At 43.5% G+C, this 25,447-nt stretch overlaps 1 protein-coding gene across 4 annotated transcripts in view; it reads right to left on the reverse strand.

Moving 5' to 3' along the window:
* Nucleotides 1-1,066: 1,066 nt before the first annotated feature.
* The window catches only part of MTCH2 (mitochondrial carrier 2), a 29,777-nt gene continuing 5,396 nt past the window's right edge, over nt 1,067-25,447 (reverse strand). For 2 of the 4 annotated variants that reach the window (XM_004051070.5, XM_063711186.1), the window contains exons 4-13: nt 19,339-19,365; nt 18,463-18,525; nt 15,397-15,454; nt 14,776-14,827; nt 14,296-14,355; nt 12,699-12,792; nt 10,825-10,872; nt 9,419-9,486; nt 6,454-6,529; nt 1,067-2,666 (exon numbers count right to left, since the gene is read on the reverse strand). In XM_004051070.5, coding sequence (XP_004051118.3) covers nt 2,580-2,666; nt 6,454-6,529; nt 9,419-9,486; nt 10,825-10,872; nt 12,699-12,792; nt 14,296-14,355; nt 14,776-14,827; nt 15,397-15,454; nt 18,463-18,525; nt 19,339-19,365 — 633 coding nt within the window. In that variant the 3' untranslated portion in view covers nt 1,067-2,579. The remainder of the gene's footprint in view (nt 2,667-6,453; nt 6,530-9,418; nt 9,487-10,824; nt 10,873-12,698; nt 12,793-14,295; nt 14,356-14,775; nt 14,828-15,396; nt 15,455-18,462; nt 18,526-19,338; nt 19,366-25,447) is intronic. The other 2 variants (XM_019037174.4, XM_063711185.1) reach the window with 1 other exon arrangement.

A 25,447-nucleotide genomic window follows, 5' to 3' on the forward strand; every position in this document is an offset into this window, starting at 1 on the left:
GGTTTCAATGGTCACCACATACTCTAGAGGAACAGTTTGTGGCAACTTAGCTTGGTACCACAAAGGAAAACCAGTTTCACAAGTGGCTTACTAGAGAACCCCTACTTTTCTTTTTCTTTTTTTTAAGAGACAGAGTCTCACTCTGTCACCCACTGGCACAATCTTGGCTCACTGCAACCTCCAGCTCCCAGGTTCAAGCGATTCTCCTGCCTCAGCCTCCTGAACTACAGGTGCGTGCCACCATGCCCGACTAATTTTTTTGTACTTTTAGTAGATATATTGGCCAGGCTGGTCTCCAACTCTTGGCCTCAAGTGATCCACCTGCCTCAGCCTCCCAAAGTGTTAGGATTACAGGTATGGGCCACCACAACCAGCCTAAGTCCATATTACTTACTGAGTTCATTATTTCTTGCATGTGTTTCCTTTTTTTCTTTTTCTTTTTTTTTAAGAGATGGGAGTTTCACTCTTGTTGCCCAGGCTGGAGTGCAATGGCGTGATCTCAGTTCATTGCAACCTCCGCCTCCTGGGTTTCAAGAGATTCTCCTGCCTCAGCCTCCCGCATAGCTGGGATTACAGGCATGTGCCACCATGCCCGGCTAATTTTGTTATTTTTAGTAGAGACAGGGTTTCTTCATGTTGGTCAGGATGGTCTCGAACTCTCGACCTCAGGTGAACCACCTACCTTGGCTTCCCAAAGTGCTGTGATTGCAGGCAGGAGCCATTGCGCCCGGTCGCATGTGTTTCTTAATGGCACCTACTTGCATTTCCTAGCCCCTGAATATCTTTAGACTTTTATGTTAGTAGCTTATAGTAAGATATTATGGAGGATCATAGGTATAGGACTCTGACTAGACCTCTAGCTTGGATGCAGCAAGACTGAAACAGCTGGACTAGTATTTTGAGCAATCCTAGGCCTTGGAGAAATTTCTCAGCCACCCAACTTGCACAGGAAAAACTGAAGCCTTGGCGTCCTCTGGTGGTAGACTGGTTATCAGAGTCAGACATGCTTCTCAACTAGGAATAGGCAAGCATGAAAGTTCACAGAAGCCACAGGATAAACATGGCACATTTTCCCAGATCATCTTTACTTAAAGATTTTTTGGGAGAAAAAGGTAGGCAGCAAACATTTTTATATTAAAACAAATGCAGATAGTAATATTGAAATAGTATATAAAATTGACATTACTTTTTGAGACAAAGGAAGAGACATCAAAGACATTTTAAGCTGAGCTCCTCATGAGCTTCCTAAACCCCAGGGGAGGGAAGAGACCCCTGCATTCTCGTTCTGTCTAATATTATCAGTGGGGCTGTTTTGACAGAGAAGTCTCAGAAGCAGCGAATTAAGTGCTTACTCATTTGGCAATGTCCCAGTGAGTTATATAAATAAGTGAAACCACAGGCTTTCTCATTTTAGAGCATTTTAACCTGCTTTTTAGAAGGCCTGAGTAAACAGAAGCTTTATGCTTGAGTTGAATTTTATTTTCTCCTAAAGTGATTTTTTTCCTCCTATAAATGTTAACATGCTTAACTGAGGGTATGGCATGTGAGATGGTCAGTGTCCTAAGACCCATGTCGACTTGGGTTGGCATTACCAGACACGGAGTTACAAATATACTTTCCAAGGCTGTCATCAGAAATGCAAAACTACTCACCTTCGGCAACAATAACAAAAAGGAAACAAAATAAAAAACTGAAGAACAAAAGATTATATATAATTAGAACTGTATGGTGTAATTTAAGCACTGGCGAATACTTGGCTCTTAAAGAAGGGGTTACTCCTGCAGGATCTGCTTTTCATATTTTATGTGAAAACAAGAACTTCCTTTGAGGAAAAAAGTGCCATTATACTTCCTTTCCAAATCTTGCTTAATTCTGTAATTGTCTTTTTCTTTGTTGTTGCTGACCCTTTATCTTATTTATTTTTTTTCAGGCAGCCTCTTGAACTAGAGTAGGCTCAGAGGCTCCCTGTAGGTGACATTTTATTACTTTGCAATAACAGACTGAAGGGGCAGATCCTCACACAGACTTTCTAGGGTAATGTAGCAATGTACTGTCCTTTTCTTGAAGTATGAGAGACAAGGTCAATGAAATGTGCTTAGAAGCATAATGGGAGTCAGATTCTGGTGCATGCTACTGACATTTTAGGGTCTACCCAAGAAAAAGTAATTCATAACCTCCCATATAGTTTAATTTAGTGATTTTGTTAAGTTTTACAAAATTATTTCTCATTCTTCTTGGAATTCTACTCTTCATTTTACAAAGCCTTAAATTGAGACTCAAAAATCACATGACAAAGTGCCTGTAGCTTCAGGAAAATACAACTTTTTTTCCCTTCTGGTTAAGTAAAATAAGAATTTGGAGCAAAAATATCCTAATTCAGAATAACTAAAGGGGGAGTATCAGTGGTAAGTTATGTTGTGCTGGAAAAAAGAACAAAAAAGGCGACACCAAACACCTGAATTTTCCCAAGATTAAATGATTATTAAAAAAGCGCGCCACACTGTATAGAAATCAACATTCTCTCCCATAATTCTGTGCATCTGGGACTACAGAAATGTCACTGTCCCTGCCCCACATCTTCAAATTAACATTTTCAGGTCACAACAATAAGTCTTCCCAAAGGGGACCTTCCGGAAAAATAAGCTATTTCCTCGGCTCATATTCCCCTGGAAAACAAAACAAAACAAAACACAAATAATATCTAGCGAGATGAGATCAGCCAATCCAAATCAGCAGAGAGGTCCAACTGGGAGACGTGACTAAATCTAGGACAAAACTGGGACTATCACTATAGAACAAGGATTTGTATTCTCTGAAAGGCTGAGCTACTATGAACTAACTACAATTTCTCCTTATTAAGTTCTTACTCTGGGCAGACAGAACACCCAGGTTGGATCCTGGCTTTGCCACTTTCCAGCTGGCTTAGCAAATGAGTCATGTAGAACAGTGCCTAACATTCAGTAAGTGCTAGCTTTCATTTATTTCTTTGTTTTTCTTTTTTGAGATGGAGTCTCGCTCTGTTGCCCAGGCTGTAGTGCAGTGGTGCAATCTCGGCTCACTGCAACCTCTGCCTCCCAGGTTCAAGCGATTCTCCTGCCTCAGCCTCTTAAGCAGCTGGGACAGGAATGCGCCACCATGCCTGGCTAATTTTTGTACTTTTAGTGGAGGTGGGGTTTCACCATATTGGCCAGGCTGGTCTCGAACTCCTGACCTCAAGTGATCCGCCTATCTTGGCCTCCCAAAAGTGCAGGGATTACGGGTGTGATCCACCATACCCAGCCTATTTATTTCTTAATGAAATGAAATCGTGTTTCTAAGGACTACTTATAAAATCTGATAATCAAAGTAATAACAACCTGGACAACATAGCAAGACCCCATCTCTACAAGAAATTAAAAAATTAAAGGCCGGGTGCGATGGTACACACCGGTAATCCTAGCACTTTGAGAGACCAAGGCAGGAGGATCACTTGAGCTCGGGAATTTGAGACCAGCCTGCACAACATGGCAAAACCCCATTGCTACAAAAAATACAAAAAATTGGCCAGACATGGTGGCTCACGCCTGTAATCTCAGCACTTTGGGAGGCTGAGGCAGGCAGATCACCTGAGGTCAGGAGTTCGAGACCAGCCTGACTAACATGGTGAAACCCCATCTCTACTAAAAATACAAAAATTAGCCGGGCGTAGTGGCGGACACCTGTAATCCCAGCTACTCAGGAGGCTGAGGCAGGGGAATTGCTTGAACCTGGGAGGTGAAGGTTGCAGTGAGCCAAGATCGCGCCATTGCACTCTAGCCTGGATGACAGAGCAAGCCTCCGTATCAAAAAAAAAAAAAAACAAAAAACAAAACAAAACAAAAAACAAACAAAAAACAAAAAACAGGGGTGAGGGGGGAGGGATAGCATTAGGAGACATACCTAATGCTAAATGATGAGTTAATGGGTGCAGCACACCAACATGGCACATGTATACATATGTAACAAACCTGCACGTTGTGCACATGTACCCTAAAACTTAAAAGTATAATAATAATAAAATTAAAAAAAGCAAAAAACAAAAAACAAAAAAATGAGCTGGGCTTAGCGGTATGTGCCTGTAGTCCAAGCTACCTGGGATACTGAGGTGGGACGATCACTTGAGCCAGAGACCTCAGCCAGGAGGCAGAGGTTGCAGTGAGCCAATACCATGCCACTGCACTCCAGCCTGGGTGACAGAGCGAGACCCTGTCTCAAAAACAAAACAAAACAAAAAAATTAACAGGACATGGTGGAAGCATGCCTGTAGTCCTAGCTACTTGGGAGGCTGAGGTAGGAGGATTGCTTTACCCCAGGAGTTTGAGGCTACAGTGAGTTGTGATGCCACCACTGCACACCAGCCTGGGCGACAGAGCTTGTCTCTAAAAAATAAAAAACCAAATAAGTAAATAAAAATAAAGTAATAATGTTCTGAGTGCAACTGAGTACACTCTGGAGTATAAATCTGAGCCTTCCCAAATATAGGCCATGTGACCTTGCGTTATGTAATTGGCACTAAACTGCTCTAAGCCCCAGTTTCTTCATATGTGAAATGGGTGATTAAGAATGACACCTATTCTCACACAGCTGTTTTGAGGATTACATGAGCTGATGTAAGAAAAGCTCTTAGCATGATATCTGGTATACAGTAAATGCCCAATCAAGATTTGCTGTTGTTGTAAGCACCTACAGGAACAACTGTTCCTACTTGAAGTGTGTTTGAAACCGTAATCCATTCTCTGTCTGCTTTCTTCCTATAACAGAGTGTTAGTCAGAAAAGGAAGGAAGGAAAGGCCATTTTTTCCATTTAAACAGGGACCACACTGTACAATAGAGAGTAAAACTCAGAATGAAATGCACAATGTTCATAGTAGGTCTGTACTGAAATCATTCAAGTATTCTAGCTTGGATTCACAGAGGGGCTTTGTGGGCACACTAAGCAAGAGCAACTACAAACAACACTTAGGCCTTTTCATTCAGATTTCAAAGGCCTTTCTCTTATATATCACTAGTGCTATAAAATAATGCAACAAAGAGCTTCTTTATACGCTTTCTTCTGCAGTCCTTTAAGAAGTGGACCCCCCTTCAAAAACAGCTTTAAACTGATAATCATTTTAAGTGATCCTGTGCTAAATTTAGCCCACAGCCAATCCATTTGTTGTTGTTATTGTCTTTTTTTTTTTTTTTTGAGATGGAGTCTCGCTCTGTCACCCAGGCTGGAGTGCAGTGGCACAATCTTGGCTCACTGCAACCTCCACCTCCTGGGTTAAAGCAATTCTCTTCCCTCAGCCTCCCCAGTAGCTGGGACTACAGGCACACGCTGCTACGCCTGGCTAATTTCTTTTGTATTTTAGTAGAGATGGGGTTTCACTGCATTGCCCAGGCTGGTCTCAAACTCCTGACCTCAAGTGATCTGCCCACCTTGGCCTCCCAAAGTGCTGGGATTACAGCCGTAAGCCACTGCACCTGGCCTGTAGTTTTTTGTTAAGAGACACGTCTGGCTGTGTTGCCCAGGCTGGCCTCAAACTCCTGGACTCATGTGATCCTCCTGGCTCAGCCTCCTGAGTAACTGGAACTATAGGCGTGAGCCACCATACCTAGCCGTTATTTTATTTTCCTTTTTTGGATACAGGGTCTCACTCTGTCACCCAGGCTGAAGTGCAGTGGTGCAATCTTGGTTCACTGCAGCCTTGACCTCCCGGGCTCAGGTGATCCTCCCACCTTAGCCTCCTGGGTAGCTGGGACTATAGGTGCTATGCCTGGCTAAGTTTTTGTATTTTCTGTAGCGATGAGGTCTCATCATGTTGCCTCAACTGGTCTCAAACTCCTAGGCTCAAGCAATTTGCCCACCTAGACCTCTCGAAGTGCTAGAATTATAAGCGTGAGCCACTGCACCCAGCCCATTATTTTATTTTCCAATAAAGCTTTGCCTAGACAATAAATAATTTTTTGTTGCAGATTATACACCTCATAGTAATAACAAACCCTCAATTGGTATCTAGGCAAAATCATCCACTAACAAGACTCTAGAAGTATGAGACCAGCTCTGTCAATACCACTGTGACAAATAAGTGGTTATGAAAGGTGAGTTTGGGGGAAAAAAAGAGTCTAAAATCAAGGCCATCATTTTACCAGGATAATAATCTACCTGGATCGTATTTGTAAGTTGAATGTGGGCACTCAAATGGCTTCTAGGTCTCATCTAGGGATTCTTTCTTCTTCATTACTCCTGCTCATGATTTCTAAACATCACATTTTACTACTATGCCAAAGTGAAAACACAGAACATTGTAAAGTGTACATTAACTGGCAGACTAGACTAACTCTAGCTAAAGTGAGCTACAAGAGTTAACTTGGGATTCCAGAGACAATATTTAAGAAAACAAACAAATAAAAATAAAACAAAATAAAATGAGAGAGACAGAGAAAAAGAAATACCTCTTTTTGTAGCATGCACCAACAATCTATCCAAGACGTATATATTGGGGAGTAAGGAGGGCATCCACCAGCAAGACTAAAATAGAAAAAAACATGGAGCTATTCATGTTAATATTAACCATTCTCTTGAGACGTTGATAAACCTTGTCAAAATATTCTGCTGCACAGAAGATTCCCTGAGAGATCATTTTAGTTCAATGAAACAAATCATATTGAAGCAGGGGAAAGATCAAGCATCCAAAAGAGAATTCCTCCCCTATATTTAGGTTTCAAATAAATAAATAAACATAAACTTCAACCTTAATTTCTAAAACATTTAGACTTTTCATTTGTGGACAAATGAAACTCCAGAACACAGCATTTACATGATTAAAGAGCAGGGAAAGGTGGCCGGGCACGGTGGCTCACACCTGTAATTCCAGCACTTTGGGAGGCCAAGGCCGGTGGATCATTTGAGGTCAGGAGTTCAAGACCAGCCTGGCCAACATGGTGAAACCCCATCTCTACTGAAAATACAAAAACATGAGCTGGCATGGTGGCACATGCCTGTAATCCCGGCTACTCGGGAGGCTAAGGCATGTGAATTGCTTCAACCCAGGAGGCGGAAGTTGCAGTGAGCCAAGATTGCACTACTGCACTCCAGCCTGGGTGACAGAGTAAGAACCAGTCTTAAAAAAAAAAAAAAAAAGGAAGAGCAGGGAAAGGGGATTTAAAAACTAACTGGTGTTCACAAAGAAACTAAACATGAAAACGGATATAAACAGTAGATATATATGTTCCTACTTAGGTATAATCACTTCATCTTGAAAAAACTGTAAATAATAATAATACATTTAATTCATCCTTCAAGTTTACACTGTGCTAAAAAATGGCAGTTGCTCTACGTATCAGAAAACATCACAGCTTGCCAGGAGTAACATGAAACAAACAAAACCAGAAAACAAACAATGTAAAATGTTCAAAACTCCACATAGCTATCTGATCTTATTTGAAAACAGTAACATGTTTAATGATATGTCAGGTACCATATGGGAAAAGAATTTTGAATTAAACAAAAAAGGCAAAGCTGGGTGCAGTGGCTCACGCCTGTAATCCCAGCACTTTAGGAGGTCGAGGAGGGTGGACCACCTGAGGTCAGGAGTTCGAGACCAGCCTGGCCAACATGGTGAAACACCGTCTCTACTAGAAATACAGAAATTAGCCGGGGGTGGTGGCAAGTGCCTATAATCCCAGCTACTCTGGAGGCTGAGGCAGGAGAAGTGCTTGAACCCGGGAGGTGGAGGATGCAGTGAACCAAGATCGCGCCACCACAATCCAGCCTGAGCAACAGAGCAAGACTCTGTCTCAACAATAACAACAACAAAAAAATACAAAAAATTAGCCAGGCATGCTGGTGGGCACCTGTAATCCCAGCTACTCAGGAGGCTGAGGCAGGAGAATCGCTTGAACCTGGGAGGTGGAGGTTGCAGTGAGTCGAGATTGCACCACTGCACTACAGCCTGGGCAAAGAGTGAGACTCCATCTCAAAAAAAAAAAAAAAAAAAAAGGCAAAATTTTGCCCAACTCAGTAGAGTCACTTGGCATCTAGAATTTGGAAATCAATGGAGTCTACCACTATACCAAAACCTGCCCTTCTAACCAATACAGAGAAAAGGTCATCAAACTTTCCATAGACTAAATATCCTAATTCTGGTTCTTTAAAACTCACTTTCTCCTTAAAGCCCCTAGGAAAAACAGGTATGGGTTGTCATTTAATCCCTGATACACCTTTTGTCACTTTCATAGAAAAGATAAAGATTTAAAATAACAATATGTTGGCTGGGCATGGTGGCTCACCCCTGTAATCCCAGCACTTTAAGAGGCTGAGGAAGGAGAATCACTTGAGCCTAGAAATTTAAGAACAGCCTGGGCAACAAAGTGAGACCCTGTGTCTTCACAAAAAATAATTAGCCAGGCATGGTGGCATGCACATGTACTTCCAACTACTTGGGAAGCTGAGATGGGAGGATCCCTTGAGCTCAGGAGTTCAAGGCTGCAGTGAGCTAGGACTTCACCACCACATTGCAGCCCTATCTCTAAAAACATTAAAAATAAATAAAAATAGGCCAGGTGCAGTGGCTCACGCCTTTAATTCCAGTGCTTTGGAGGTCCGAGGTAGGCAGATCACCGGAGGTCAGGAGTTCGGGACCAGTCTGGCCAACATAGCGAGACCCCATCTCTACTAAAAATGCAAAAATTAGCCCAGCATGGTGGCACATGCCTGTAATCACAACTTCTTGGGAAGCTGAGGCATGAGAACTGCTTGAATCCAGGAGGTGTCTGTTGCAATGGAGCGAGACTGCACCACTGCACTCCAGCCTGGGTGACAGAGTGAGATTCTGTCTCAAAAACAAAAACAAAAACAAAAACAAAAACTATAAATAATAATAGTAATTGGCCTGGCATGGTGGCTCATGCCTGTAATCCCAGCACTTTGGGAGACTGAGGCGGGTGGATCACTTGAGGTCAGGAGTTCGAGACCAGCCTGGCCAACATGGTGAAACCCTGTCTCTACCAAAAATACAAAAATATTAGCTGGGCATGGTGGCGAATGCCTGTAATCCCAGCTACTCGGGAGGCTGAGGCGGGACAATCACTTGAACCCAGGAGGTGGAGGTCGCAGTGAGCCGAGATCATGCTACTGCACTCCAGCCTGGGCAACATAGCAAGACTCCATCTCAAAAAAAAAAAATAATAATAATTAATAAATAAATACAAATTGAGGCTGCTGCTGCATAGGGCATACAACGAAAAAAATTAGGAATCTTCTAATGGTATCAATTATACTTTTCTTCCCCCCCTTTTAAAAAAAATACCAATCAGAGATTGATACTGATCATTCATCTTTCCTAAATTTCTACAAGGCTGCTCCGCCTGTCAGCATACAGTCAACCACCTACTAGAATAAGAAATACAAAGTGCTTACCCACAGTTGTTGACAGCCATAAGATTGGAGACAAGCACAAAGGGATAGGTCAACATACTCGCAAAAAACTGTAAAATGGAAACAAGGCAGCTGTTATTAGATCATTCCTAGTCTTTATTCTCCTTTCCTTTACCTTAAAGGCCTAGTGCCACTGCGGTGAGACACTCTAACACTTGTCTCGCTTCATCGGTACCCTGGAAAGACAACAGTTACAGTTTTGAGCCTGGAGATGCTTCTTCCTCTTAGCACACCACTGCATCCAACATTTTAACAAAAGGCCAGAAGAATTCTCTGATCCTGAGTAGCTGGGACTATAGGCGCATGCCACCATACCCAACTACTTTTTTTTTTTTTTGAGATGGAGTTTCCCTCTTGTTGCCCACGCTGGAGTGCAATGGTGTGATATTGGCTCACTGCAACCTCCGCCTCCTGGGTTCAAGCGATTCTCCTGCAACCTCCGCCTCCTGGGGTTCAAGTGATTCTCCTGCCTCAGCCTCCCAAGTAGCTGGGATTATGGGCATGCACCACCATGCCCAGCTAATTTTGTAGTTTTAGTAGAGATGAGATTTCTCCAAATTGGCCAAGCTGGTGTCGAACTCCCGACCTCAGCCTCCCAAAGTGCTGGGATTACAGGAGTGAGCCACCGCGCCTGCCCCAGCTTTTTTTTTTTTTTTCACTTTTGTAGAAATGGGGTCTTGCTCAGTTGCCCAGGCTGGTCTTGAACTCTTGGCCTCAAGTGATCCTCCTTCCTTGGCCTCCCGAAGTGCTGGGTTTACAGGTGTGAGCCACCATGTCTGGCCTGAACAATATTATTTCGGAGGAAAGGCACACCCCTTATGAAAGCTAAGCAGTACCAAACCATGCAGGATGTGAGGCAGGGGCTCTGCCTTACTCTCTTTATTTTCACATGTGAGTCTGTGGTTCCTTCGAAAACTGAGTTATTCTCTCTTTTTTTTTGAGATGGAGTCTCACTCTGTCACCCAGGCTGAAGTGCAGTGGCGTGATCTCAGCTCATTGCAGCCTCCATCTCCCGGGTTCCAGTGATTCTCCTGCCTCAGCCTCCCGAGTAGCTGGGATTACAGGCATGCACCACCACGCTCGGCTAATTTTAGTATTTTTAGTAGAGATGGGGATTCATCATGTTGGCCAGGCGGGTCTCGAACTCCTGACCTCAGGTGATCCGCCCACCTCACCTTCCCAAAGTGCTAGGATTACAGGCATGAGCCACGGCGCCTGGCCGAAAACTGAGTTATTCTTACCTTTGACAAATATAACAAATTTCAGGGAGATGTCCCAGTGAGACATCTGGTTATCTTAAAGCAGTGATGACACAAGCCAGATTTAAAAGGAAAACAAAACAAAACACAACTATTCCTAGAAGGTTAAAAGGATTTTAAAAAACTCACTCCTGTGACAGCTTGAGAATAACTCTTCATTTCATTCATGGTGGAAACCTAAAACAGGAAAAGAGCCTTAAATTAATTGCCTACAACACTACAACACATCAATATATTCTTTTTTCCTTTTCTTTTCTTTTTTTCTTTCAGACAGTGTCTCACTCTGTCACCCAGGCTGAAGTGCAGTGACCTCCTGAAGCACACATCACCACGCCCAGCTAATTTCAAAATATTTTTTAAGAAATGGTGTCTTTTTTTTTTCGAGATAAGGGTCTCCCTATGTTTGCCCAGGCTGGTCTCAAACTCCTGGGCTCAAGAGATCCTCCCACCTTGACCTCTCAAAGTGCTGAGATTATAGGCATAAGCCACTATGCCCAGCTAAGAGACGGTGTCTTGCTATGTTGCCTAGGCTGGTTTCAAACTCCTGGCTTCAGGCAAACCTCCCACCTAAGCCTCCTGAGTCACTGGAATCATAGGCTGGAGCTACTGTGCCTTGCTCTCCATGTCAATATAGTCTATCTCTAAATTATCAGTTTGACAGCTTGAAAATTAATTTTTTTTTTTTTTTTTTTTTTGAGACAGGATCTGATCTCTCTTGTTGCCCAGGCTGGAGGTGCAGTGAGCTGTGATCTCACAACCTTGACCTCCTGGGCTCAAGTGACCCTCCCACTTCAGCCTCCCAAAGTGTTGGGATTACAGCATGAGCCACCACACCTGTCTAAAACCAATTTTGAGGACAAAACCATAAAACACTGATTATTAGAATAATAAGGCAGTGGTCAAAATGATCAACCTGATCCAATATTAACAGACAAATTCGTATTATACTAAAATGCTTTAGGAACGAATGTAAAAGGATTTCAAATACTAAAGAAAATGAGATTGATAACCTTTTCACACATCCTAGAAATACAGTCCCTGGAAAACCACATTTATAGTATATCTAAGGGACAATTCACTACCTTTGTTTTACACAGCCAGCTTTCTACCAGATGCGTTGAAGAAAATCCCTCTCTGTACTCAAGAGGTTTACAACAGGGATTTAGTCATATACCCTGTGATGTGTTCAATTTATCATCATGCTATGGAGCTGCCGATATACAAGAGGCCCCACAACTGCTGAGATAAGAAAGACAACTTCTAGATAAGACTGATTCTCAAAAGGCTGAGGTTTCTAGAAAGCCCAATACAGGCACCCTCTTAAGTCCAGATTAGATGAAAAGCCCCCGATACACCATAAAGATGTCCTGCTTTCCCAGGTTCTCTCAAGTTAAGTATCAGTAAAGAAGTGATCTCTTTAAAGCCCTGAAGTAACACCGGGCTAAGTCTCTTGGGCATACTCTGTCACATCTTAGGGACTTTTAACGTGTATCGTTCTACAGTAAACAGTATCGTTCTACAGTGAACAGTATGCTCATTTCATTAGCATTTGAAAATCTGACTGATAATTTTTAGCTATATAATTGTTCAGTCTGGCATGTAGCAAGCTGTCATCTTGTTTATTTATTTATTATTTATTTTTTGAAATGGAGTCTCCCTCTGTCACCCAGGCTGGAATGCAGTGGCACCATCTTGGCTCACTGCAACCTCCGCCTCCTGGGTTCAAGCGATTCCCCTGCCTCAGCCTCCCGAGTAGCTTGGACTACAGGCACGCACCACCACGCCCAGCTAATTTTTTCTGTATTTTTAGTAGAGACGAGGTTTCACCATGTTGGCCAGGCTGGTCTCAAACTCTTGATCTCAGGTGATCCGCCCGCATTGGCCTCCCAAAGTGCTGGGATTACAGGTGTGAGCCACCGCGCCTGGCCCATCTTACTTTAAAAGCTAATCTAGCTGCAAGATTAAAGCCAAGGTGAGCACATCTCATGAAGGTCACAACCTACCCCACTGTCCAGTGCATAGGTATTGACGAGGTAGGCCAGTGAGTTACACAGCCACAAAGAAAGGATGTCACCTAGAAGGCGAGGAACAAGACCCCTACATGAAGAAACAATAAAAATAAGAACCAAAAAATGTGATCAGTAACACGACAGGCTCTTCAGTACAAATGCTTCTCAAATAATTAGAGGTCACAAAACATTCTAGGGAAGTGAAAAAGGCATCAAACACCAGAATCCAGCCCGCATACCTAGTTCATTCTCGTTAACACAGCTGTACTTGAAACTGATCTCCAGTGACTTTTGTTCCTATGTTTAAAATGCAGGTCGGCTATACCCTCAGTGGCTCACCTTACTAATCATAACTGTAAGCAGGGAGGCAAAAGATTTGCGAGGTGCTTTGCAGAAGAGACTTAAATATTGTTTTGCTTTGACTAGCTTAAAAAAATGATTTTGCTAAGCTATCTGATATTCATATTTGGCAGAGCAAAAGACGAGAAAAATTACAAAGCAAGAATGGTCCCAAGTACAGATACAGATGAGAGGCATCAAAAACCACATTTCTAGGGTCTGGGTGACCTAGGTGAGGCAGCATGGAATAGTGGGAAGAGCATTTCCCCACAGATTGAAGACCAGCTTCAAATGCCAGCTCCAGCACTCAGCAGCGATGTGACAGGCAGCAGATGAAACTCTCAGAACATCAATGTTTTTTAATCTCTAAAGTGATACTAATTATAGCTGTCCTGCCTATCTCACAGGGTATTTATGATATTCAAAATCCGTATGGGGAGATACTCTGAAAATTAAAAACAAAAAACAAAAAACACCATTTCGGTAATGATGCAAAATTTTTCCTCATAGAAGAATGAGGGTAGTAGTCTAAGTTCTTCCAAAGTAAATTCAAGCCTTGCAAAAACTTACTCTTTTAGGGTAAGGAAAATACAAGTTAAGATGATTTCCCCATTTTTCAACATTTAATTTTTCTCATTTTATTATCTATATAGAATTGGGAGTTTACTACAAGGGTAGAAACTTGGAATTAAGTCCTTTGTTAAAAAAAGAAATTCCTTATTTATTTATTATTATTATTTTTTTGAGACAGAGTCTCACTCTGTCACCCGGGCTGGAGTACAGTGGCGCAATCTCAGCTCACTGCAACTTCCACCTCCCGGGTTCATGCAATTCTCCTGCCTCAGCCTCCCGAGTAGCTGGGATTACAGGCACACACCACCACACCTAGAGACGGGGTTTTACCATGTTGGCCAGGCTGGTCTTGAACTCCTGACCTCAGGTGATCCAACCGCCTTGGCCTCTCAAAGTGCTGGGATAACAGGCATGAGCCACCACGCCCGGTCTCAAATGTTTTAAGTATCTAGAAGTAAAGGTTTGGGATCTTTACAAGATAATTCTAGTCATATGCGGCCTAAATATGCCTTTCTGCAGAGAAAAAAGAAAAAAAAATAAGGGGCCTAAATAGAATGTAACATGAGGTAAGCCCAGGGAGTACGTTTTCTCCAAGGATTAAACAAAGACTCACTATTCTTACTTTCAGAAAACGTTTCCCACTCATGCAAAAATTACACACTAATCAACATTTACTCACGCGAAAAATCCTAGAATGCCCTCTTCCCGATAGATGGTTATTATGGAATCACAAAGTCCACTACGTACACAAGAAGAAAAGGTAAAATATATTAAGATTCTTTTGGAACTATAAACAAAATAATTTCAATTATCACATTGGACAAGGTCAAATCCACGACCTCCTTCCCTCACACTTTTCTAGCACTCTCTCACTCTGCAAAGATAGCTAAATTTGGAGATAGAAGTGAAAATATTAACTACCTAGGGGTATAGTCATATGGAGTCAGGGGCTCTGCAACTTACTCTGAAATCCTAGGTAGGCTACTAAACCTGCCTGTGTATATTTTCTCCCATTTTATTGTTTTTTGTGCAGATCAAATGACATCAGATACGAATTTGTTCTACAAACTGTAAGGTATCATAAAAATACAAAGTAGTATTATTCTAGTACTTTGGCTTCAAAAGATCTCCTTGAGTATGTGAAAACAAAAACACTTACCAGTACTTAGATTCTCTGCCAATGAACTGTACCATAGATCTCAGAGTGATCACTGTGGAATATAGAGAAAAGATGTTTACAACTATGTTAAGGCCAGGTGCGGTGGCTCACGCCTGTAATCCCAGCACTTTGAGAGGCCAAGGTGGGCGGATCACCTGAGGTCAGGAGTCCAAGACTAGCCTGACCAATATGATGAAGCCCCATCTCTACTAAAAATACAAAAATTATCCAGGCGTGGTGGCATGCACCTGTAATCCCAGCTCCTTAGGAGGCTGAGACAGGAGTACTGCTTGAACCCAGAAGGCTGAGGTTGCAGTGAGCCAAGATTGCGCCATTGCACTCCAGCCTGGGCAACAAGAGTGAAACTCCGTCTCAAAAACAAAAAACAAAAAAACAAACAAAAAAAAACTATGTTAAGATAGATTTTGATAGCCCTGGAAAAAAAAAGATTTTCCACCTAAAGACATTTTGCTATCTGGATAAATTGGATAAAAGCCAAAACAAGCAAGCAAACAAAAACATGCAGGCAAGGCATTTTAGTCAACTCCCACGTCAACCTATCTAAGTGGTCAGGAGAGATCAGGTTATAAAAGAAAGGTCAGTTGTCAACTGCAAACATACCATGGAAGGGATGTGTGATGAGGGTAGCAGCAGAACGAGCCATCATCTCTCGAGTTGTCTAGAAACAATCAACACACACTTCTGAAATCTAAACAAATGACACTCAAATGCCTGTGAGAAGGAATGTGGGTGGATATCGTGGTACAGGATAAGAAAGTGAATGACACAGCCCTCCTGCCCTGGCTGGAGTCAAGAAGAGTTTGAATGGGATGTGAAAGATCTCATTCACTGTCATTTTATCATACTTTTCACTCATGGATCTCAATGTTCTATTATAGTTACTTCTCAAAATTTCTCTGCAAAGCAGGCTTCTGTTGTTTTCTCAATTTTACAAGTAAGAGAAGAAAATAAAGAAACAGGAAAGGTCACCAACAAACAGTCATTAAGCTGAAATAAAAAATATGAGGCCTTTATTGAGATTATTAAGTTGCTCTCTTATTGGTAAGTGATTTTGGAGAGTCTGATATCATTCTAGATAAATGACAGGCTCCATTTAGTCTCTACTCACATTTTTGGGAGAAGAGAACAATTTTGTTTTGTGACTACAACCCAGTAACTGTGCAGTATCTTAGAGCTGCTGTGTTTTTCCTAGTTTATCTTTCTACTCTAGGGCTCTGTAAGGAAGTAATAAAGAAAATTAAATTATAATCTTTGCATTTAGGTTCTGGGATTGTAAAAGTAAGCAGGTCTACCATTGGCTTTTGCATTTTTTTTTTTTTTTTTTTAGGACAGAGTCTCGCTCTGTCACCCACGCTGGAGTGCAGTGGCGCGAACTCGGTTCACTGCAAGCTCCGCCTCCTGGGTTCACGCCATTCTCCTGCCTCAGCCTCCCAAGTAGCTGGGACTACAGGCACCCGCCATCATGCCCGGCTAATTTTTTTTTTTTGTATTTTTTAGTAGAGACAGGGTTTCACCGTGTTAGCCAGGATGGTCTCGATCTCCTGACCTCATGATCCGCCCGCCTCGGCCTCCCAAAGTGCTGGGATTACAGGCATGAGCCACCGCGCCCGGCCGGCTTTTGCATTTAAACAGCATCTTTATGGTCACTGAGTTTTTTCTTTTCTTTTTTTTTTGAGACAGAGTCTTGCTCTGTTGCCCGGGCTGGAGTGCAGTGGTGCGATCTCAGTTTGCTGCAACCTCCACCTCCCAGGTTCAAGCGATTCTCCCGCCTCAGCCTCCTGAGTAGCTGGGATTACAGGCACCCACCACCATGCCCAGTTAATTTTTTTTGTATTTTTAGTAGAGATGGGATTTCGCCATGTTGGCCAGGCTGGTTTTGAACGCCTGACCTCGTGATCTGCCCGCCTCGGCCTCCCAAAGTGCTGGGATTATAGGTGTGAGCCACCACACCCGGCCTAGTCACTGAGTTTTAAGACAGCCCTCACCCCTTCTCCAAGGGCATAAGATCCTATGGGACTGGATGGGCAAACTAAGGAAAATACTAATTGCATAGTAATACATGTATCCCTGCTTCTTTTTTTTTTTGAGAGGGAGTCTCACTGTCTCCCAGGCTGGAATGCAGTGGCGCAGTCTTAGCTCACCGCAAGCTCTACCTCCCAGGTTCACGCCACGCTCTTGCCTCAGCCTCCCGAGTAGCTGGGACTACAGGCACCTGCCACCATGCGCAGCTAATTTTTTTGTATTTTTCGTAGAGACGGGGTTTCACCGTGTTAGCCAGGATGGTCTCAATCTCCTGACCTCGTGATCCGCCCGCCTCGGCCTCCCAAGGTGTTGGGATTACAGGTGTAAGCCACCACGCCCGGCCGTATCCCTGCTTTTAAGCAAACTAATTTCATGAAAATTTACAGAAAATAGAGCTAATTTATCTGGTTTCCAGACCTTTAGTAATGTTTGTTTTGGAATATATATATATATATATATATATATATATATATATATATTTTTTTTTTTTTTTTTGAGATGGAGTCTCACTCCTGTTGCCCAGGCTGGAGTGCAATGGTGCAATCTTGGCTCATTACAACCTCTGCCTCCTGGGTTCAAGCGATTCTCCTGCCTCAGCCCCCCAAGTAGCTGGGATTACAGACATGCGCCATCATGCCTGGCTAATTTTTGTATTTTTAGTAGAGACGGGGTTTCTCCATCTTGGTCAGGCTGGTCTCGAACTCCCAACCTCAGGTGATCCGCCCGCCTCGGCCTCTCAAAGTGCTGGGATTACAGGCGTGAGCCACCGCGCCCAGCCTTTGGAATATGTATTTTGGATGGCTGCATTTCCTGGATAATTGTGACTTCATTAATGACAATTAAGACAATGTGAAGACTTAAGCAATAAGAGAATGCTTATTACTTAATACTGGTCTCTAACTTCTGTGCCTGAAAGCCAGGCACAGAAACACCTATGGCAGCATATGGGGGTGGGAAATGGGTGATGAGGAACTTTTCAGAGTCAGAAAAATGCCAAAAGAGCCTTTCTGCATAGATACTATCCAACATACAAAGGGCCTGGTTGCTATTTTAATACTTTTTTCTAAAGACAAGGTCTTGCTCTATCACACAGGCTGGAGTATGGTGGCACAATCATAGCTCACTGCAGCCTCAACTTCCTGGGCTTAAGTCATCTTCTCACCGCAGCCTCTCGAGTACCTGGGACTACAGATATGTGCCACCACACACCTAGCTAATTTTTCTATTTTTTTTGTAGAGAGGAAGTCTCACTATGTTGCATAGGCTGGTCTCTAACTCCTGGGGTCAAGTGATCTTCCTGCCTTGGCCTCCCAAAGTGCTGGGATTACAGGCGTGAGCCACCACACCTGGCCTATTTTAACACTTTTATTCCTGAGGTTTTCAACACTATTAGAAGACTTTCAGTATTCTAAAGACGGAATGTGTGGGCAAAATGAGTTTTCTTGAAATGCATCTATTCTGAACAGCAAGCACTGATCCTCTCTCTTTTTAATGTTATATATGTAGTAAAGCCCAAATTAATTTGAAGGTTTAATTTCATTTGGGAACAGACACTAAACACACAGGCCTGATGATTCTGATTCCATAGTTGCAACACCACAGTTTGATCTGGGCAAACAGCACAGGATGTAATTCATCTCTTACCTCCTTGATAACGTGGTCAAAGGAAGATGAGACTTCTTTCTGTACATTTCCAGGTCCTAACTCCTGGAAATCAAAATCAAAGAAAATAGAGATCTTGATGTTTTTTTTTGTTTTTTTTTTTTGAGACAGAGTCTCGCTCTGTCACCCAGGCTGGAGTGCAGTGGCACAATCTCGGCTCACTGCAACCTCTGCCTTCCAGGTACAAGCGCTTCTCCTGCCTCAGCCTCCCAAGTAGCTAGGATTACAGGTGCTCGCCACCACGCCCTGCTAATTTTTGTATTTTTAGTAGAGACGGGGTTTCACCATGTTAGCCAGGATGGTCTCGATTTCCTGACCTCGTGATCCCCACCTGCCTCGGCCTCCCAAAGTGCTGGGATTACAGGCATGAGCCACCATGCGTGGCCGATCTTGACGGTTTTTATTTCTTTTGAGATAGGGTCTCGCTCTGTCACTCAGGTGGAGTGCAGTGATGTGATCATGGATCACTGCAGTCTTGACGTCCTGGGCTCAAGTGATCCTCCCACCTCAGCCTCCCATGTAGCTGAGATACAGAGGTATGTGCCACCAGGGCCCGCTAATCTTTGATTTTCTGTAGAGAAGGGGTCTATGTTGCCCAGGCTGGTCTCAAACTCTTAGATGCAAGTGATCCTCCCACCTTGGCCTCCGAAACTGCTAGGATTATAGGCATGAGCCACCATGCCCAGCCATCCTGATGGTTTCAAACAGAACTGTCCAAACTGGTGGCCACCCCACAGGACAACACTCACTGAGATGAATAGGAGACTGACTACTTGGCTTTTCTCCAAAAGAGGCCCCAAAAGCAGTAATAACTTGCAAGGGAAAGGCCCTCATGCTTAGAAATCAGCTCCAACATACCTCACCCTTGTCACTCTCCTGGTAATGCTATAGAAAAAAAGAAAAAGGATGATTGGGGTTATTACAGTGTCATGTGAAAGAAGACATAAAATGAAAACTCTACTGACAGAAAGTAAATCAGCTGAAGTTTTTTTAAAGTTTTTGTTTTTTTTTTTAAGCTGCAAATCTTCAGTTAACTTCTACTCATTAATCAACTGGAAATATGGATCTCCAAGATAAACTTGTTGCTAAGTTTAACATATTGGTCAGTTGGAAGAAAAGCAAATGGTCATGAAAACTCTTCTTTGAAAAAAGAAAAGGGGACAGGTGTGATTGCTCATGCCTGTAATCCCAGCACTTCAGGAGGCCGAGGTGGGCAGATCACCTGAGGTCAGGAGTTCAAGACTAGCCTGGCCAACATGGTGAAACCCCGTCTCTACTAAAAATACAAAAATTAGCGGAGCATTGGGGCGCACGCTTGTAATCCCAGCTCTTAGGGAGGCTGGGGCAGGAGAATCACTTGAACCCAGGAGGCAGAGGTTGCAGTGAGCCAAGATCACGCCACTGCACTGCAGCCCAGGTGACAGAGCAAGAGTCCGTCTCAAAAAAAAAAAAAAAAGAAAAGGGAAGGCTGGGTGCAGTAGCTCACACCTATAATCTCAGCACTTTGCGAGGCCAAGGCAGGTGGATCACCTGAGGTTAGGAATTTGAGACCAGCCTGGCCTACACGGTGAAACTCCATCTCTACTAAAAATACAAAAATTAGCCGGGCTTGGTGGCGGGCGCCTGTAATCCCAGCTACTTGGGAAGCTGAGACAGGAGAATTGCTTGAACCCGGGGGGTAAAGACTGCAGTGAGCTGAGATCACACCACTGCACTCCAGCCTGGGCAACAGAGCAAGACTCCATCTCAGAAAAAAAGAAAAGTGGCCGGGCATAGTGCCTCACGCCTGTAATCCCAGCACTTTGCGTGGCTGAGGCAGGCGGATCGCCTGACGTCAGGAGTTTGAGAACAGCCTGGCTGACATGGCGAAACCCCCTCTCTACTAAAAATACAAAAATTAGCTGGGCGTGGTGGTGGGTGCCTGTAATCCCAGCTATGTGGGAAGCTGGGGCAGGAGAACTGCTTGAACCCGGTAGGTGGAAGCTGCAGTGAGCCGAGACCATGCCATTGCACTCCAGCCTGGGCAACAAGAGTGAAACTTTGTCTCAAAAAAAACAACAAAAAAACCCAAAAAACGAAAAGGGAACATGCGCAGTGGCTCACGCCTGTAATCCCAACACTTTGGAAGGCCGAAGAGGGAGGACTGCTTGAGCCCAGGAATTCAAGACCAGACTGGGCAACATAGTGAGACTTTGTCTCTAAAAAAATAATAATAAATTTAAAGAAATAATTACAAAATAAGAACAACAACAAAAAAGAAAATTCAAGAACTTTGTTTTTTTTTTTTTTAGATGGAGTTTCACTCTTGTCACCCAGCTGGAGTGCAATGGTGCAATCTCGGCTCACTGCTGGAGTGCAATGGTTCAATCTCGGCTCACTACAACCTCTACCTCCCAGGTTCAAGCAATTCTCCTGCCTCAGCCTCCTGAGTAGCTGGGATTACATGCACCCACCGCCACGCCTGGCTAACATCTGTATTTTTAGTAGAGACAGTGTTTCACCATGTTGGCCAGGCTGGTCTCGAACTGCTGACCTCAGCTGATCCACCCGCCTCGGCCTCCCAAAGTGCTGGGATTACAGGCATGAGCCACTGCGCCTGGCCAAGAACTTTCAGTTTTAACAGAAAATAAGTCAGTAAAAACATAGCCCAGGGTTCCCACTTTTCTCATGGAAAACGCATGACCAATACCAAATTAGGGCAAGACTCTTTTCTTCCCTGCATAAAAGGACAGAGAATTGATATTAAGTCTGAAGAGCTGAAATCGCCTCACTTTCTCCTTTGTATCTGATGGTTTCTAAAACAAGCAAGAGGTTTTTTTTTCTCTTCTAGAGAAGAGATCATGAATACTGCCAGAGCCCAGAGAAAAATTCTTGCAAGAGGAATTTTTTGTGGCGTATTTTGGAAATAGAATGTGAGCTAGGTGAAAATAAAATTATCAATTGAGAGCTCCTTCTTGTGTAACCACCAGTTTTATTGTTTTCTTATTTTTTAATGTCAGTTTTATTATTTTCTAGCCATATCAGATTTCAAAAATAGACAACATTTTCTCTTGTAAAAAGAATCGTGTTTAAAAAAATCACGGGCAAGAGAACAAATGTGAAGATAAAGCAAAGTAATGTATTTTGGCCAAATTCCAGGTCCTTGGCTAGAATTAATTCTAATAGCTTCAGGTCTCTAAAAATTTTCACTTGTTTCTATACTTTGTTATTTACTCCATCGATATAATTATCTAACCTGTCTTCTACATTTCCTGAATTTCATTTTAATTCTTGTTCAGTTTACAAAATTATTTCTTGTAAAGGTTAATAATTTTCTCAGCCCTGCATATATCCTTCTTCTTGACTGTACAAGCAGCTTTGGATGCTAAGTGTAGTACCAACCCTGTAATATTTCACTGGACTACATTTGGAACATATTCAGGGTACCTGGTTACCTCAAGTTTGTCTTACTTTACAGTTACATAAAGTAACTTAGTCTCAAGCAGCACTTTCTCTTTTTCTCTAAGTCTATACATAAACCTCTTTGGCTAGATGACAACTGCCTTTCCATATGTAAATTTCATGGAAGTAACAGCAAGAATTTCACTGAGTCCCGCCGGGCGCGGTGGCTCACGCTTGTAATCCCAGCACTTTGGGAGGCCAAGGCGGGCGGATCACGAGGTCAGGAGATTGAGAACACGGTGAAACCCCGTCTCTACTAAAAATACAAAAAATCAGCCGGGCGTGGTGGCAGACGCCTGTAATCCCAGCTACTCAGGAGGTTGAGGGAGGAGAATTGCTTGAACCCAGGAGGCGGAGGTTGCAGTGAGCCGAGATCGTGCCATTGCACTCCAGCCTGGTCAACAGAGTGAGACTCTGTCTCAAAAAAAAAAAACATTAGAATTGGGGGCTATGTTAAAGCCTTAAAAAGTACACTGAGGACTGCAGGAACTGTTGCTATGTTTATATATATATATATATATGCAATTTTTTAGAGACAGGGTCTCGCTGTTGCCCAGGCTGGAGTGCAGTGGTGTAATCACAGCTCACTGCAGCCTCAACCTCTCCAGCACAAGTGGTCCTCCCACCTCAGCCTCCCAGGGAGCTGGGACTTCAGGTGCATGCCACAACACCCAGCTAATTCTGTTTTTTAATTTTTTGTAGAGATGGGGTCTCACCACGTTGCCTAGAGGTTGGTCTGGAACTCCTAGGCTCAAGCAATCCTCCCACCTCAGCCTCCCAAAGTGTTGGGATTATAGGTGTGAGCCACTGCGCCTGGCCTAATTATTTATTTATTTATTATTTTTTGTAGAGATGGGGTTCTTCCTATGTTGCCTAAGCTGGTCTCCAACTCTCGACCTCAAGTGATCTTGCCACCTTGGCCTCCAGAAGCACTAGGATTACAGGTGTGAGCCACTGTGCCCAGCCAATACTGCTACTTTTTTTTTTGAGATGGAGTCTCACTCTGTTGCCCAGGCTGGAGTGCAGTGGTGCCATCTCAGCTCACTGCAACCTCCACCTCCTGGGTTCAAGTGATTCACTTGCCTGAGCCTCCTTAGTAGCTGGGATTACAGGTGTCCATCACCACTCCCGGCTAATTTTTGTATTTTTAGTAGACACAGGGTTTCACTGGTGTTGGCCAGGCTGGTCTCAAATTCCTGACCTCAGGTGATCCGCCCACCTTGGCCTCCCAAAGTGCTGGATTACAGGAGTGAGTCACAACTCTTAGCCTACTGCTACATTTTTTGAGAGTTACACAAACAGTAACATACCCTTCGGCCGAGCACGGTGGCTCACTCCTGTAATCCCAGCACTTTGTGAGGCCAAGGCGGGCGGATCACGAGGTCAGGAGATCGAGACCATCCTGGCTAACGTGGTGAAACCCTGTCTCTACTAAAAATACAAAAACTTAGCTGGGCATGGTGGCACACGCCTGTAATCCTGGCTACTCGGGAGGCTGAGGCAGGAGAATTGCTTGAACCCGGGAGGCGGAGGTTGCAGTGAGCCGAGATCGTGCTACTGTACTCCAGCCGGGGCAACAGTGAGACTCGTTTCAAAAAACAAACAAACAAACAAAATACCCTTAGTACCACTAGGAAATAGAATAAACTAGAAAACCCATTAGTTTTATATTGTGAATCACATTCATGCTGCAGAAACTTCCCTTGGATTGTTCTAAATGCTACAGACTTCTTATTCATAATACCTTTATAAAACACCCGAATTGCCCTTTATAAACAATTCTTTCTCCAGAAGTATGTTCTAAATACTAAGACTTCCTTAAAGGTTAATTCAGTTTAACCTACATAGTAATAGGTGCAAATGAGAAATCCGTACATTCAAAATTATATTACAAGCTTTAGCATTAGAAGTAAAAAAATAGGCCTGGAGCGGTGGCTCACTCCTGTAATCCTAGCACTTCGGGAGGCCGAGGTGGGCAGATCACGAGGTCAGGCGTTCGAGACCAGCCTAGCCAACATGGCGAAACCCCGTCTCTACTAAAAATACAAAAATTAGCAGGGCATGGTGGTGAGCACCTGTAATCCCAGCTACTTGGGAGGCTGAGGCAGGAGAAGTGCTTGTACCCAGGAGGTGGAGGTTGCAGTGAGCCGAGATCGCACCACTGCACTCCAGCTTGGGTGACAGAGTGAGACTCCGTCTCAAAAACAAAAAAAAAGTAACTTTGATGTTTTAAAAACATTTCGATTTCCAGTTCTTTGGAACTTGGAAAATAAAAACATTTTATTAAAAAATCTCAAGCATGCAGAAAAATTAATAATTTACCTATGCATCCACCACCAAGGCTAAACCGATGTTAACATTTTGCCCTTTTTTTGCTTAACATCCCCTGCCTTCTTCCTTCTTTTTATTTTTTCAGACAGAGTCTCACTCTGTTGCCCAGGCTGGAGTGCAGTGGCACAATCTCGGCTCACTGTAACCTCCACCTCCTGGGTTCAAGCCATTCTCGTGCCTCAGTCTCCTGAGTTGCAAGATTACAGGCATGCACCACCATGCCTGGCTAATTTCTGTATTTTTAGTAGAGATGGGATTTTGCCATGTTGCCCAGGCTGGCCTCAAACTCCTGGCCTCAAGTCATCCACCAGCCTCGGCCTCCCATACTGCTGTGATTACAGGCATGAGCCACTGCGCCCGGCCTTGCCTTCTTAAAATATTTTATTATTTTTTGAAACAAGGTCTCACTATGTTGCCAAAGGTGGTCTTGAACTCCTGGGCTCAAGCCATCCTCTCATTTGGTCATCTCTCAAAGTCCTGGGATTACAGGGGTGAGCCACTATGCCTGGCCTTGCGGTCTTAAAATAAAGTGCCACAGACAAAGCTGAAGTTTCATCTCTCATCCCTCCCTTTTCCCACAAGTAAACTACCATGCCTTCATGTACAATTTGGTGAGGCTTTTAAACTGTAAATATTTAGGCCAGGTGCGGTGGCTCACGCCTGTAATCCCAGCACTTTGGGAGGCCAAGGCGGGTGGATCACAAGGTCAGGAGATTGAGACCATCCTGGTTAACATGGTGAAACCCTGTCTCTACTAAAAATACAAAAAAAATTAGCCGGGCGTGGTGATGGGCACTTGTAGTCCCAGCTACTCAAGAGGATGAGGCAGGAGAAAGGTGTGAACCCGGGAGGCAGAGCTTGCAGTGACCCGAGATCACGCCACTACACTCCAGCCTGGGTGTCAGAGCAAGACTCCGTCTCAAAAAAAAAAAAAAAAAAAAAAAAAATTTAATATAACGCACAGAACAGTGCGCAAAACACAAACGTACAAGTAAAAAATAATTGAAAGGCAAACATCCATATAGCCATAATCTAGGTCAAGGAAAATCCTTTTTTTCCCCAAGACAAAATCTCACTCTGTCACCCAAGCTGGAGTGCAGTGGTGCAATCCCAGCTCACCATAGCCTCGACCTACGGGGCTCAAGTGATCTTCTCCCCTCTGCTTCCTGAGTATCGGGAACCACAGGCATGTAAC

The sequence above is a fragment of the Gorilla gorilla genome, chromosome 9 (genome assembly GCF_029281585.2).
Source record: "Gorilla gorilla gorilla isolate KB3781 chromosome 9, NHGRI_mGorGor1-v2.1_pri, whole genome shotgun sequence".
Taxonomy (NCBI): Eukaryota; Metazoa; Chordata; class Mammalia; order Primates; family Hominidae; genus Gorilla; species Gorilla gorilla.